At 41.7% G+C, this 16,723-nt stretch overlaps 1 protein-coding gene across 1 annotated transcript; it reads right to left on the minus strand.

Moving 5' to 3' along the window:
• Positions 1 to 3,159: 3,159 nt before the first annotated feature.
• On the minus strand, positions 3,160 to 16,065 carry Snrnp27 (small nuclear ribonucleoprotein U4/U6.U5 subunit 27). Its single transcript, XM_090336752.1, has 6 exons — positions 15,973 to 16,065; positions 14,541 to 14,661; positions 11,393 to 11,505; positions 9,992 to 10,071; positions 5,208 to 5,272; positions 3,160 to 3,539 (listed from the first exon to the last, which is right to left on the minus strand). The coding sequence occupies exons 1-6, from the start codon at positions 16,004 to 16,006 to the stop codon at positions 3,485 to 3,487; spliced, it is 468 nt and encodes a 155-aa protein (XP_090192878.1). The 5' UTR covers positions 16,007 to 16,065; the 3' UTR covers positions 3,160 to 3,484.
• Positions 16,066 to 16,723: the final 658 nt, after the last annotated feature.

Here is a 16,723-nt window from a genome sequence, read left to right on the forward strand (position 1 = left end):
GGTTTAGCTCCATTAATCTTAAAAGTTGAGGAGTCTAATAATTCAAGTATATATATATATAGATATATATATAGATATAGATATATGAATATAATTCAATAAAATGATCAGGCTGGAAGTACCCATCTGACAGCCATAGTATACGATGTCTGAAATCACAGATGACTCACTGAGGCACAGGAGAGAGCCTGAAGCCTGAGCTTTTGAGCATGCTAACATTTCTAAAAGATGTGCCACAATTTATGCTCTCTGAAAAATAGCAGCACATTAGATGAAGAAGAATGTTTCACCTTTTATTCTCCCAGATTAAATAAAAGTTCCTTCAAATCAAGACTTACAGGATCACAGGTGTCTTCTCTCTGTATTTTTCAGTTTTCCTATTTTATCAGCTGTTTGGTGCTGGCTCCTGGACAGCAAAATTATTGATCTACTAGGTTCTCTCATTTGCTTTCCTTAAGAATGTCACCTTAAGGATCTCAAATCAAATCTCTACTAGGACAACATCACTAAAATGACAATCCAAAAACATATACTTTGGCTTGAGGCATCTAATTTTATCCTAGATTTGCATTCTCTATTTAAACAACTATTAGTTCTGCTTTCTGTAGGTTGGCAAGAAGTCCAAATAATGAACTCAAATGCCAGGATGGCAATAACTGCAATGGGCAAGTCAAGACGTATAACAATATTCAACTACTTCAGCAGTAGTTTCTACTTACATCAAAATATAATCTAATTTACCTTTAAGAGGGAACTAAATAGATTATGGTACATCCTACTGAAGACTACAACACAACCTCTTTTTTTTTTTTAAGGCAATTTTAGGGGACAGGAGTTTGACCTAGTGGTAGAGTGCTTGCCTAGCATGCATGAAGACCCAGGTTTGATTCCTCAGAACCACATACATAGAAAAGCTGGAATTGGAGCTGTGGCTCAAGTGGTAGAGCACCAGCCTTGAGGAAAGCCCAAGGACAGTGGTCAGGCCCTGAGTTCAGGCTGAGGACTGTCCCCCCCTCCCGCCAAAAGGGAAAAAAACCCCAGCAATTTTACATGTGCTGATAGGTGTGAAGTTGTATATATAATGTGTATATATAGTATACTTAAATAGTAAAATAATATATGTTTGTGCGGAAATATACCTTTTTTTGTTGCTGTTGACAGTTCTGGAGCTTTAACTTAGGGCCTGGGTGCTGTCCCTGAGCTTTTTTGCTCAAGGCTAGCCACTACCATTTGAACCACAGCTCCACTTCCAGGTGTTTGTTTTAGTAGTTTTTATTAGAGACACGAGTCCTATGGACTTTCCTGCCTGGGCTGGCTTTGAATCATGATCCTCATATCTCAGCATCCTTAGTAGCTAACAGGCATGAGCTACCAGGTGCTGGAGCTGTTGGGGTTTTTTTGGTCAGACTTGAACTGTGGGGCCTGAGGCTTGTCCTGTAGCTCTTCAGCTCAAGGTTAAGACTACTGCTTTGAGCCACAACTCAGTGGTTTTCTAAAGGCTAACTGAAGAAGATAAGAGTCTCATGGACTTTTGTGCCTGGCTTTGAACTGCAGTCCTCAGATCTCAGCCTCCTGAGTATTAGCATTAGCCACTGGTGCTCAGCCTGAGCTGTTTTTCTGAGACAGGCTCTCACTATATAGGCCACGTTGGCCTTAACCTTGAGAATGCTGAGAGTACAGATATGTGTTGCCATGCCCAGCTATGTATGCAGTATCTCTAAATAGGTGATAATTAACATAGGACTACCTCATCTTTATACTATTTGAATTGTATTCCATGGATGAGCAGTAGTTACTAAATAAAAATACAAAATTAAAATCTCACAAAGCCTCAAATATCAATCTATGAAACAGAATAGTGATGTTACCAGCTTTAATAAACCAAGAGCTTCCTTTGAAAGGGAAAAAGAAAAGCTTGTCAAAAGCTAATGGATGCAAGATTTAGAAATACCATCTCACAAAAGAAATATATACAACTAAAACATTTTAAAAATACCCTCATCCCACGATACTAAATAAATACTAAATATATTTTACCCAATCAGATGGAAGGCTAAAAAATTATTATATGTACTATTTGGATATGTTTGCAAAATTGGAAAGGCTTATATTTTACTGATATACAAATCAAAACCCTTAAAATATATTCATTTATCTCTCTCACTCAGGAAATGCCATTTAAAAACTGAGCCTGAGGAAATGATACGTAAAGTACAAAAATATATATGCAATGACATAGCAGGTGCAAATACCTGAGTTCAAACCCCAGTACTAAAAACAAACAACAAAAAAAGCTGGACATTGTGGTTCATGCCTATAATAAATCCCACTTACTTTGAAGCAGAGAAGATTGAGGTTTGAGGCCACAAGATTACCCCCCCCACTTTTCTTTCATTTGCCAGTCTAACACTCTACCACTTGAGCCATAGCACCACTCTGGCTTTTTCTATGTCTGTGCAATGGAACCTGGTCTTCGCGCATGCTAGGCAAGCACTCTACCACTAGGCCAAACTCCCAGCTCCAGCCATGTTTTTTGCTGGTTACTTTGAGTCTAGCAAGGTTTTCTGCCCAGGCTAGCTTCAAACTGAGATCCTCCAGATTTTAGCCTGAAGAGCAATTAAGATTAAAGGCATGAGCTACCAGTGTCAGGCTTAGAATTACACATTTTCAAATTTAGAACTACTAAAAATTAAGGCACAAGAATTTAAAAAAGGGAGATGGGGGAGAACGATGAAAGGGGTGACATCAGTAATGACGCACTATACTTATAGATTGATATATTGAATGGTAACCCCTTCGTGTAACTACTTGAAGATAATAAAATAGAATTTAAAAAATCAAGGCATATTTTAAAATCTATGTATGAAAAAGAACAGATCAGCCAGGCACAGTGGCTCACACCTGTAATCCTAGCTACCCAGGAGGCTGAGATCTGAGGATCGTGGTTCAAAGCCAGCCTGGGCACTAAATTGGAGACTTTAATTAACCACCAGAAAACCAGAAGTGCACGTGGCTCAAGTGGTAGAGTGCTAGCCTTAAGCTGAAGAGCTCAGGGTCAAGCCTCACAACTGACAAAAAAAAAAAAAAAAAAAAAAGGAAAGAAAAGAAAAATGAACATTTAGGGAGAGTATTTAATCTTATAAAAATATGTATCAAATATAAAATGGGTAGAAATATTACTTTATTGGGAAAACTCACATCCAAATTACTTTGTTTTTAAAAAAGTCCTAACAGTATTCAAAAAGAAAACACATATAGCTTTTATAGGAATAAGGACAAATAGGGGCTGACTGCCCCAAATGATATTTCCTCGGGGGGAAAAAAAGTAACATTTACTTATCTTCTTTTGAGAAAAGTGAAGTGTGAACATCATAAATAAGATTTTTCTTACTTTATAAGAAGAACTGAGATATTGTTTTTGATGTATATTAAATACAGAATCCACAAGATGAGGGGAAAAAATCATTCTTCAACGTTTCAATTCTCATGCAATAAAATCCAAAGGTCTGTTGAATCCACCTTTTCGATTCATGTACTGCCTATGATGAGAGAACAGATATTAATTTTTTTAAAAAATCTGAACTCCTCTTAATAAAAAAAAATGCAACATACTTCAGGGATTAAACTGTCTTTAAAATGTCAAAGTCAAAGCCATGTGTGATGGAACACTTCTATAATCCCAGTACTCAGGAGTTTGAGGCTAGCCTGAGCTGTATAGTGAGACTATCTAGGGCAGAAACAATTCAAGGGTAGTATACATTAAGAGATATTTTCCCCCCTCTGTTATCTCCCTGCCCCTTTCTTCCTTTTTTTCCTTTTGTGGTGTTAGAGATAGAACCAGGGCTTCACATATACCCAAACTCAAATTTTATTTTTAAAACAGGCTCAAGTCTTTGGACTTATTTAAAATCCAAGCTGTGGTGGAAATATCCTTTCAAATTATTTGGGAAAATTATATAGACTTAAGTATATATATAAAGCCGGAAACCGGTGGCTCAAACCTGTAATCCTAACTACTCAAGAGGCTGAGATGTGAGGATCGTGGTTCAAACCCAGCCCAGGCATAAAAGTCCGTGGGACTCATCACTAATTAATCACCAGAAAACTGAAGTGGTGCTAAGGCTCAAGTGGTAGAGCACTAGCCTTGAGAAAGCCCAAGGACAGTGCTCAGGTCCTGAGTTCAAGTCCCAGAACTGAGGGAAAAAAATAACCAACAGAACTGGGCGCCAGTGGCTCACAACTCTAATCCTAGTTACTAAAGAGGCTGAGATCTGAGGATCCAAATTGATTATTATCTTCTATTAGCTATCAAAAAGCCAGAAATGGAACTGTGGTTCAAGTGGTAGAACACTACTAGCCTTGCACAAATAAAAGCTCAGTGAGGCTGCGAGTTTGGCCTAGTAGCTAGAGTGCTTGCTCTGCACACATGGAAGACCCAGGTTTGATTCCTCGGTACCACATAGAAAAGCCAGAAATGGTGATGTGGCCCAAGTGGTAGAGTCAGTGCTCAATCCCTGAGTTTAGTCCCCAGAACTGGCCAAAAATAAAAATAAAAAATTCTAGGCCTAACAAATGTGAATCCCTGAAGCCCTGAGTTCAAAATCAGCCTGGCTTCAGCCTTCCTGGCTCTTGCTTTCTTAATTTACTAAGAATTCAGTGAGGCACCACAACTGAGAAAAAAGAAAAAAAGAAGGGGAAAAAAAATTCAGTGAGACTTCAAGTATGAATTGGTTTATTCCAAACCTATAATAAAAATAACAAAAGACTATTCACAGTTGAAATCTTCACATAATCAATCTAAATAAAGTTAAGATGGGGTCTATTTCAAATCTGTACTTAAATCAAGGGAAACCAAAACTTCCAAGACCAGGTCACACTACTCCTTCACTCACTCATGATACATGGTCTCACTATGTAGCCCAAGACTGGCCTTAAACTCTCAATCCTATGTCTCCAGAATGCTGGAATTATAGTCATGAACCACCATATCTTTTTCTTTTACAACCCATACCTAAAACATTTAAGCCAACTATGTTCTAAAAACTATTTGCTCACACATAAAATGGAAAAGGAGGATAATACTTCATTGAAACAACAAACGGTATGGAGAACTGCTACATTTTTGTAAACAAACATGTTTATTTAAAAAAAACTCTAAATATGAAATTTCATTTAAATTCAAGTATAATGATGAGGGCTATACATACCTATACTTCCTCTTCTGAGACACATTTATGGCATAGGCATTTACAGAACCATCTACCTTCTTCCCCTGGAGAAAACAATACACAGAAAAATAGTAAGGGAACTATAAATGCTTGGATCGTTGAGATGTATCACATGGACAGTTACAAGGCAAGAACCAGTTAAGGAAAGATAGCCCAATGAAGAAGAGCTTTTCAGATCCCATGATCTATTCAAATACTGCAATTGATCATGTTTCTATAGTAATGCATGAGCAATTAACATAATCAAATTCACAAATATTAATGGTACATGTATTACGTACAAAGCATGCTGGGAACTAGAGTAGCAGAGTCTAATTTTCTTGGTCAAAGAATTCTTTGAGGGCCGGGAATTTGGCCTAGTGGTAGAGTGCTTGCCTAGCATGCATGAACATCCAGGTTGATTCCTTGATACCACATACACAGAAAAAAAAGCTGGAAGTGGTGCCCAAGTGGTAGAGCTCTAGCCTTGAGAAAGTCTGAATACATAAAAATTGTGAATATTATCTCCAGAAAAATTCACATTTCCATAAAAATTAATCTTAGCTCATAATATTCTCAAATCATAGATGGAACCATTTTCCATATATCTAGATCTTCTACCTTGCATAAATGACTGATTTTACATTTAAATCAGGAATCAGAATACAGATTAATAAACATTCAAGTTAGGTTGTTATCTCCTGGACTTTCTAATGTGGTACATAACCCCCTTTTAATTCTTTTACAACTTTTGATGCAGCCCCATCTGTTCCTCTTGCCTGATTTACCTTCCCTGCTCCCATGCAAATGTTAAGTATCTAGTCATCACCCATTGTTCAAGAATTAATTCAAAAGACCCCAAGTTGCCAGGTACCAGTGGCTCAGACAGCTACTCAGAATGTGGGAAGTCTGTGAGACTTCTATCTCCAATAAACTACTCTGAAAAAGTTGGTGTGTGCCTCTGTGGCTCAAGTGGCTGAGCGCTAGCCTTGAGTACAAAGAGGCTCAAGGACAGTACTCAGACCCAGAGTTCCAAAATTTAAACCCCAGGACCAGCAATTAAAATAAATAAATAAATAAATAAAGAAAGAAAGAAAGAAAGAAAGAAAGAAAGAAAGAAAGAAAGAAAGAAGTACTTTCTTTTCTTTTCCTTTTTTTTTTTGTGGGTTATAGGGCTTGAACTCTGGGCCTGAGTGCTATCCTTGAGCTCTTCAGCTCAAGGCTACCACACTACCCTTGAGCCAAGCCCCACTTCCTGTTTTCTAGAGATAAACTCAGGTCCTTTTGTGCCCAGGCTGGCTTTGAACTGTGGGCTAGCTTTGAACTGCAATCCTCGATCCTTGGATTTCAACCTCCAGAGTAGCTAGAATTACAGGGCGTGAGCCACTGTACCTAGCAATACCTTGTATTTTCTACAAATAAGAAAATAATTCCAAAAAAAATAAAAATAAAATAAAATAAAAATTCCAGGCCAGAGTGCTTGCCTAGCATGCACTGGGTTCAATTCCTTGATATCACATTCATAGAAATGGTCTGTGGTGCAAGTAGTAGAGCGCTAGCCTTGAGAAAAGACCCCCCCCTCAAAAAAAAAAGTTATGTCTCCTTACTCCTAAACTATACACTGTACTCTACACTACCACATAAGTGACAAAAGTCTTAGAGCAGTGAGATTATCCACCCCACTCCATGAACAGCTTTATAAAGACAGGATCAGGGAAAGTCAACGTTTGTACTAGGGTTTTGAACTGAGGGCCAAATGCTTGCTAAGTAGGTGCTTTACCACTTAATCCACACTTTCAGCCCTTTTCTCCAGTTATTTTTCTAATGTAGCCTCATATTTATGACTATTCAGCTTGGGACTGCTTCCTCAGCAGCTGTGATGACAAGTATACACCCAGTTGTTATTGGTTAAAATTAAATCTGGCTAAATTTTTTCCCAGTCTAGCTTCAAACCTTGATCCTCCTGATGTCTGACTCCCAAGTAGCAAGTATAATGCACCCAGGCCAAAGTGGATTTTGATAATTAAAAACAACAACAAACACAATTTCTACTAATCAAATTAAGTGGAGAAATATAAATTCTAGGAAATAAATTTTCAAAATATATTCTTTATAAGCTGGACGCTGGTGGTTCACACCCATAATCCTAGCTACTCAGGAAGCTGAGATCTGAGGATCGCAGTTCAAAGCCAGCCTGGGCTCTAAAGATTGTGAGACTCTTATCTCTAATTAACCACTAGAAAACTGGAAGTAGTGCTGTGGCTCAAGAGTAAGGTGGTAGCCTTGAGCTGAAGAGCTCAGGAACAGCACCCAAGCCAGAGTTCAAGCCCCACAACTGACCCCCCCCCCAAAAAAAATGTTAAGAGATTATAGCCAAGGGTGGTGGCTCTCGCCTGTAATCCTACTCAGGAGGCTGACATCTGAGGATCAGTTTCAAAGTCAGCCCAGGTTTAAGGGGTAGGACAGTAGGTTTTTTTTTTTTTTTTTGCCAGTTCTATGGCTTGAGCTCAGGGCCTGAGCATTGTCCTTGGGCTTTCTCAAGGCTAGCACTCTACCACTTGAGCCACAGCACCACTTCTGGCTTTTTTTTCTATGTATGTGGGGGTGCTGAGGAATCAAACCCAGGTCTTCATGCATGCTAGGCAAGCACTCTACCACTAGGCCAAACTCCCAGCAGTAGGTTTAAGCTAAAGAGCTCAGGGACAACACCCAGGTCCAGAGTTTAACACAACCAACCAAAAAAAATAATAATAATAGTAATAATAAAACATATATTATTTCCATACAATCTCTTTTCCTTCCATTTCTTCTCTCCATACCCTTCAATCTCTTCCTTATTTCTCTCCATCTTCCTATCTCTCCATTTTCTCCCTTCCTCCATCACAATCTCCTATTCATAATCTCTCCTTCTCCCTCCTAAGTGTCTGTAGTATGATGAAGGCTAGACAGAATTCTCTCCAATCTATCCCCATCACCCTCTGAACTACGAGACATTCTGCAGCTGCCCAATATCATCTTTACCTACCTGGCAGCCGACTTCCCATCCTAGTAGTTCCCTTCCATCCTATTATCACATCACCTAGGCCCCTCAGTCCAATGCCTGGGCAGCACTGACTCCCATATCCCCGGTACCTCTCGACTCCCTTCTCCCATGTCATCTTTCACTTGTATGACTCAGCTGTTCTCCCTACTTCCAATCTAAACTATCTTCCCATCTATCCTCCATACTGTCATCACAGTCTTCTTTCTAAAATATACCCAGAAGCTTGTCATTTGGTTAAAAAAAAAAGTCAGGTAGTGGCTCACGCTTGTAATCCTAGCTACTCAGGAAGCTGAGATCTGAGAATCCAGGTTCGAAGCCAGCCAGGGCACAAAAGGACCTGAGACTCTTATCTCCAATTAACCACTAGAAAATGGGAAGTGGCTCAAGGGTAGGGAGGAAGCCTTGAACTAAAGAGCTCAGGGACAGTGTCCAGGCCCCGAGTTCAAGCCTTATGACTCATTAAAAAAAATTTTTTTTTAAAATCCTTGCTTCTGGGTGACACTAAAGCAGCACTGTACTTATAACCTGACTTATGGAGCTGTAATGTCTTTGTATAATTACTTAATAATAAGTCAACTATTTTAAATCCTTGTTTCTTAGCCCCAAGACTCTGGAAGTTGAGTCAAGAATTAAAGATTTGAGGTCAGCTTGGGTGACATAGCAAGTTTAAGGAAAACCTGGGGAACACAGACCCTGTCTCAAAAATAAATGAATAGAATTCCAGGGCTGGTGGCTCATGTCTGTAATCCTAGCTACTCAGGAGGCTAGGATCTGAGGATTCCTCAAAGCCAGCCTCCTCAGGAAAGAGACTCTTATCTCTAATAAACCTACAAAAAAGGAAAAGAAAAAAAAAAAGCTAAAAGGAGCTTATGTAGTATAACACTAGCCTGGAGCAGAAAACAACTCAGGCCAAGGACCAGGCCCTGAGTTCAAGCCCCAGGACTGGCAATAAATAAAAATTCCCTTGCTTCTTCTCCTCATCTAAATTCCTTAGCATGACTAAGGGGTCAAAAGCCCTGCAAGACTTACTTTCTATACCTCCTTGGTAGCCTCAATCACAGTCGTAGTCACCAGCCTAGAAGCATCCTTCAGTCCATTACCAAATTTGGAATTCCCGCAACATACCATGTTCTCTCAGAACCTAAACAGCACTCTAATCTTACTTTACTTGGTTTATCAACGCATCCTTTTTTTTTTGTCCGCCATGGGACCTGAACTCTGGGCCTGGGCGCTGTCCCTGAGCTCTTCGGCTCAAGACTACCACCCTACCCGTAAGCCACAGTGCCCCTTTCTGGTTCTCTAGAGGTTAACTGGAGACAGTCAGTCTCACAGACTTTTAGTGCCCAGGCTGGCTTTGAACTGCGATCCTCAGATCTCAGCCTCCTGAGTAGCTAGGATTACAGGCAAGAGCATTTAGTGCTCTACCCATCCTTTAAGATCCAACTCATACATTATCCTTTGCAAAGTCTCTGAATTCCAGTGGCAACTCAGCGCTTCCTTTGCTGTGCTCTCAACGTCTCCCCAAAAGTTACTGTCTTATAATCATATAAAATTGTAGCAGTGGGAGAAATTATAATTACATTCTCATTCTCTCTCTCTCTCTCTCTCTCTCTCTCTCTCTCTCTCTCTCTCTCTCTCTCTCTCACACACACACACACACACACACACACACAGGAAAACATGACAGATACAATAGGTAAATATAAATCAAAATGTTTAACTGGTTGCCTGTTTTACTTACTTTTGTGGAGTCAAAAGAAGCAAATCCCATTAACTTCATCATTTCTATCTCTTCCTCAGTTTTTCCCTCTAAGTCTTCTTCTACAAATATAAATGATCAGATTAATAGAAGTTTCACCTTTTCAGCAGAGAAGATATAAAAAGAAATCTAAAGCTGGGCCCTGGTGGCTGATGCCTATAATCCTAGCTACTCAGGAAGCTAAGATCTAAGGATCACAATAAAAAGCCAACTCAGACAGGAAAAGTCTGTGAGATTTTTTTTCCTCCAATTAATTACCAAAAAACCAGAAGTGGAGCTATGGGTCAAAGTGGTAGAGTGTTAGCTAGCCTTGAACCAAAAAAAGTCAGTAAAAGCACCCAGGCCCTGAGTTCAAGCCCCACAACCAATCAAAAAAAGATTCAAGAGAGACTGTGCTCTCTGTGAACCTGAGGTAAGATTAACCTCACAAGATGTGATACTATCTACTTAGTTATGAAGATACTTCCAGATTTTTCTCCAGTGGATATACCACTTGGCAGATATGGCCACTTGTCACTTGTCCCCAATAATGCTAAACTCTTAAGGCAGTTCATGAGAAGGCAACAAGCTCTCTTTCTCTAAGGAGAATTTCTTAAGCAAATCAAAAAGTTCCAAATGATTCTGATCACAAATGCCTGAAGGACTAAAGAGGCAAGAGAAGAATGCAAAAGAAACAAGTGCCACTAAAGAGGATGCCATCTGTGCGATGATTAATCAAGACGATTTACAGCAAAAGGAACTAGAAAAAAAAGTAAAAATGTTTAGCAAAACACTTAACTGTCAGTATTCTGAAGGATTTTTCAAATCTCCATTTGTTTTGTTGAGTACCAACAAAATTATTTGATAATAAAAACCGAATTTTCTCACATTTCTTTACTACTCTTCCTAAATTAGATCAGAAGCACTAGGTAAGCAGCAATTCATCAAGGCACAATTAAAACAAAACCTCAAAACTATATGCAGGGCTGTGATTGTGGCTTAGTGGGAAAGTATCTGCCTAGCACACATGAAGCCCTGGGTTCAATTCCTCAGTACCACAGGCATGAAAACAAAAAACACTATATACAATGAGCTCTATAAAAAGCTTAATAATCAAATGTTAAAAATTATACTTTTTTTTCTTTTTTTGCCAGACCTGGAGCTTGAACTCAGGGCCTGGGCATTGTCCTTGAGCTTTCTCAAGGCTAGCACTCTACCTGAGCCAAAGTACCACTTCTAGCTTTTTCTGTGCATATGGTACCAAGGAATTGAACCTAGAGCTTTGTGCATTGATTTGTGAACACTCTTATAGTAAGCCACATTCCTGGCCCCCCAAAATTATACTTTTATGATTTAATTATGACTTAAAATATCTAAACAATGTAATTTAGCTACTAGCATTACCAGTAATCTGACGTTCTTTACTCTTTGTTTCTTTTGTTTCTTTCTTTTCTTCATCTCTTCTTTCTTTCAGTCGAGAAGGGGAAGGAGATGTGGATCGATGACGTCTTGGGGATCTAATATTTATAAGATGTTAGAAACTCATGTATGTGCTGAGGGGTGGCACACCTTTCTAATTCCAGCATTGGGGAGCTCACATAGGAGATCCCAAGCTGGAAGCCACTTAGGGCTACTTTAGTGCGATACTGTCTCAAAAACATAAACAAGAGGCCAGGAGTTTGGCTGGTGGTAGAGTGCTTGACTAGCATGCACGAAGACCTGGGTTCCATTCCTCAGTACCACATACATAGAAAAAGCCAGAAGTGGCGCTGTGGCTCAAGTGGCAGGGCTCTAGCCTGAAAAAGCCCAAAGACAGTGCTCAGGTCCTGAGTTCAAGCCCCACAACTGGAAAAACAAAAACAAAAAGGCAACTCTATCCATCAGTGCTGATACACATGAGCTCCTGAGAAAAGGCTAAACAAAGGCAGGCTCCAGAGAACCCGCAGTGCTATGCTCATCACAGGTGAGGCCCAGCATCAGTCCACACTCAAACTGGTGAGAAAGCAGTAAAAAGCATGGCTAGAGCTACAATTTTTCCCCCATATATATATATATATATATATATATATATATATATATATATATATATATATATATATTTTTTTTTTTTTATTTTATTTTTTTATTTTTTTTTTTGCCAGTCCTGGGCTTGGGCTCAGGGCCTGAGCACTGTCCTTGGACTTTCTCAAGGCTAGAACTCTACCACCTGACCCTCAGCATCACTTCCAGCTTTTTTTCTATGTATGTGGTACCGAGGAATAGAACCCGGGTCTTCGTGCACGCTAGGCAAGCATTCTACCACTGGGCCAAACTCCCGGCCCCTCCCCCATATATTTTTTATTGTAATTAATAGAAGGGTAACATTACATTCGCCAGATGGAAGGTGCATTACTTCACATACATTGATACCCTTTCTCATGTCTTGGTCCCCATTTAGCTACAACATTTTTTATGAAGCAGAAAAACTTTTAAGAATTAACCTCAATTTCTCCCACAAAAACAACTTATAACCATTGGTGCCTATGGATAATCAATCCATGCAGCTGGGAAAGATAGGGGAAAAGATGGAAGATGCACTGTACTCACAATATGACTTGTTGAACTGAAACTCTTTTGTACAACTAAAAGATAACAATAATTAAAAATTTCTTATAGGAAGAATCCATTTCCAAAGTTGTTCTAAAACTCCCCCTTCCCCCTTATTTTGTCAGTCTTGGAGCTTGAACTTAGGGCCCGGAATAAGTGTCTCATGGACTTTCCTGCCTGGGCTGGCTGTGAACACAATCCTCAAATACTAGCCTCCTGAGTAGCTAAGGATTACAGGTAGCAGCCACTGATGCCCAACCAAAAACTTACTTTTTAATTAAAAAAAAGAACTGTGGGGCCGGGAGTTTGGCCTAGTGGTAGAGTGCTTGCCTAGCATGCATGAAGACCCGGGTTCGATTCCTCGGTACCCCACATACATAGCAAAAAGCTGGAAGTGGTGCTGAGGCTCAAGTGGTAGCCTTGAGAAAGTCCAAGGACAGTGCTCAAGCCCTGAGCTCAAGCCCAGGACTGGCAAAAACAACAACAAAAAAAAGTGTGTGTGTGGGTGGGAGGGATACTGGGCTTTGAACTCAAGCTGTGTCTCCAGTCCTTTTTCACTTTATTTTTCAAATAGGATCTCCAGCTTTTGTCCTGAGGTGACCTCTTACTAAGCCTTTCCTACCTACCCCTCCCTCATAGATGAGATTACAGATGCTTGCAACTACACCTAACTCATTCATCAGGAAGAGGTCTCCAACCAATTTTCCAGCTGGTATTCCTGATCTCAGTTTTAAGAAGAGTTGGGCAGGACATGGTGGCTTGCACCTGTAGTCCTAGCTACTCAGGAGGCTGAGATCTGCGAATGCAGTTCAAAAAGCCAGCCCAGGCACTAAAGACCATGAGACTCTTATCTCCAATTAACCACTAGAAAACGGGAAGTGGCGCAGTAGGGTAGCCTTGAGCTGAAGAGCTCGGGGAGAGTAACCAAGCCCAAAGTTAAAGTCTCCCACAACCAACCAAAAAAAAAAAAAAAAAAAAAGCAGCAATTATAGTTGTGAGCCACTGAATCCAGTCTAAGATCTTCAATGTTTAATTACATACGTCCATAAATTACCAGTAGAAAGCTAAAAACCAACAAAAATTCAAAATATCTATTCTTGCCAAGTACCACACTTGGTTTTTGTTTTTGCTAGTCCTGGGCTTGAGCTCAGAGTATGAGCACTGTCCTTGGGTTTTCTCAAGTCTAGAAGCCTACCACTTGAGCCACAGAGCCACTTCTGCCTTTTTCGATGTATGTAGTACCAAGGAATTGAACTGGAGTCTTCATGCATTCTAGGCAAGCACTCTACCACTAGGCCAAACTCTGGGGCCCCTACCACACTGTTTTTTATCCATTAGTCCTCATTCACAATTCAAGAAAACTATCATGTAGAATATAATTAACTTCTTCCTCAAGGGTAAGATCAGCTTCAGTGGATTATCAAGCAGACCTACTCAGGGAGCTGAGTTTTGAAGACTGCAGCCTCAAAGTCTGCCCAGGTAGAAAAGTTCTGAGACTCTGACCTCCAATAAACCAACAAAGGACCAAAAATGTGGCTCAAGAGCTTGAAACTGCCAGATTTGAAGGAAAAGAGAGACCACAAGCTGTGAGTTCAAGCCCTGTAGTGGAACAGAAAAGAAAAAAAAATTGGGAAAAAAAGTCTCTCCATTTCACAAAACTGTAAATGATCAAGCTCTTTGCCCCCCCCCCCCCCTGCCGCCAGTCCTGGGTTTCAGGTTTCAGCTCAGGGTCTGAGCACTGTCCTTGGACTTTCTCAAGGCTAGCGCTCTACCACTTGAGCCACAGACCGCTTCTGTTTTTTTCTGTGTATGTGGTACCAAGGAATCGAAACCAGGGTTACATGCATACTAGGCAAGCACTCTACCACTGGACCACGTTCCAGGCCCTATGACCAAGCTCTTTGCTCCAGGCCCTATACCCAAGCTCTTTGTAGCTTTGGGGTAAAGCTTCGGTTTCTGTCCTGACCTGGAGCGCCTTCGGTGTGGGGACCTTGAGCGGCTTCTTCTTCTATCTCTCTCCCGAGATCGTGACCTTTCTCGGCGCCGGCGTTCCCTCTCCCGGGATGTGGACCTCGACCGCCGACGTTCTAATAATCCAAACACACACAAATTATAGAGCCAGAGTACCTTGAAAAAAATCTACAGCTGTGCCAACAGAAATAGTGCCAAGGCACTTTGACTCAAGGAAAAATCACAATAGAAAAGTAGTACTCTGCTACTCAGGAGTACTACTGCAATCTGAGGACCTCAGTTTGAAACCAGTCAATGCAGGAAAAGCCTATGCGACTTATGTCCAATTTGCCACCAAAAAAAGAGAAGTGGAGCTGTTGCTCAAATGGTGGAATGCTAGCCTTGGGGGCGTGGGGACCTAGCAACTGAAGCCAAGTCTCTGGCACAGAAAAAATAAATAGTACAAAGAAACAAATAAAGGGCTGGGAGCATGGCCTAGTGATAGAGTGGTCCCCTAGCATACACAAAGCCCTGGATTTGATTCCTCAGTACCACATACACAGAAAAAGCTGGGAGTGGTGCTGTGGTAGAGTGCTAGCCTTGAAAAAGCCCAAGAACAGTGCCCATGTCCTGAGTTCAAGCCCCAGGACTGGCTAATAATTAATAATAACAATAATAAATGAAGTCATAATGAAAAGCAACACAAATTTTGAAGCTTATTCAAACTATTAGCATCGGAACAAGAAGGTAATTATAAAAGGCTACTAAGATGATAGTTTTTTTCATAGGAAATCCAGTATCTGTCTCAGATCCTATTAGCCACACTTGGAGTGTTCTAGAACTCGGCTAAAAAAAAAAAAAAAAAAAAAAGAATACTCACTAGTTGAGGATGACACAAACGAACCAAGGGCAGCACCAAGGTTCTAAGATCTAACGGAAGCCCAGGTTATTCACATTTATAGGGGCACGAAAAGACCCACGGTTCCGCTCTCTGGGCTCAAAATTCTGAATCCCGATTTCAGAAACCGGGCCTGGGTACTTAGCGGCCCCCTATGGGAGGGGCACGAGTTCTCCCGGCAGTGCTTCGAGGTAGGGGCGGTCACCGCTAACGAGCGGGAATTCGATCCCGAGGCTCGACGATGTGCGCGTGGTCGCCTAGAAACTACGAAAAGAACTGAGGTCCCATTCTAAACCCAGCGGCCAGAGCACCGCAGAGACTACGGGGGAGGGTGACGATTCCGGCGGGTAAACAAAAATCAAACCAGCCCTGAAACCAGACGGTGAGGGCTGGCGGCCGGCCCCAGGCCCGCTCCCCCCGCGCTCCCGGCCGGGCACCGAGGAGCCCGCCCCGCCGCTCCCTTGCTGAGGAAAACATGGGGGGCGGGAACGCGCTTCCACCCTCGCCCCACGCCAACGGCCCACGCCTCCGGTCCAGGGGCCGGACTCACCCCTCCGCGGAGAGCGGCTGCGACTGCGACCCATCCGGATTCCCACCGCGCCTCGGAACGCCCCGGAAACGGCGGTGCGACGACTTCCGGGGAAGGCGGGCCCTCAGCCTCAACCGCCGGCTGGAAGGTGTGGTGGTGAATCTTCGGGGTTCCGGCGCCTAAAGGATCCAGGCCGCGCCAGCCGGGAGTCGTCTTGCCGCAGCCGGGTCCTGAGTGTTTGGGCCTCTCAGCCCTGAGACCTTTGTAGGAACCTCGTTGGCCTTTCTGCTCCTCCTTTCCTCTTTCTGCTGTCACTCTACTAAAATGTGCTATTTGACCTGGGTACTGATGGTTCACGCCTTTAATCTTAGCTACTCAGGAGCCTGTGAAATTCCAATTAACTACCAAAAGAGCCAGAAGCTGTAGCTCAAGAGGTAGATCACTAGCCTTGAGAAAGCCCAAGGACAATGCTCAGGCCCCACGTTCAAGCCCCAGGACTGGGTGGGTGTCAGTCATGGTGCTTGAACTCTGGGCCTGGGTGATGTCTCTGAGCTCTCCAGCTCAAGGCTACCCCTTGAGCCACAGCGCCACTTCCGGTTTTCTAGTGGTTAATTGGAAATGAGTCTCACGGTCTTTAGTGCTGGGCTGGCTTTGAACCTTGGTCTCAGCCTCCTGAGTAGCTAGGATTACAAGTGTAAACCACCACACCCTGCTGGGGCTTTTTTCTTATATGGCTACTAATCTGCATTCATGAGCTCTTTATCTCAAGGCC

This window comes from Megascapheus bottae, chromosome 7, assembly GCF_031878675.1.
Source record: "Megascapheus bottae isolate mThoBot1 chromosome 7, mThoBot2.hap1, whole genome shotgun sequence".
NCBI lineage: Eukaryota > Metazoa > Chordata > Mammalia > Rodentia > Geomyidae > Megascapheus > Megascapheus bottae.

Bases quoted from the DNA above. Each gene is read 5' to 3' on its own strand.
- Snrnp27 (XM_090336752.1), bottom strand. From the start codon at position 16,006: ATGGGTCGCAGTCGCAGCCGCTCTCCGCGGAGGG. The intron at 14,662-15,972 runs GTGAGTCCGGCC...TTGGATTATTAG, and splicing joins CAGCCGCTCTCCGCGGAGGG to AACGTCGGCGGTCGAGGTCC. The intron at 10,072-11,392 runs GTAATGCTAGTA...TTATATTTGTAG, and splicing joins TAAAGAACGTCAGATTACTG to AAGAAGACTTAGAGGGAAAA.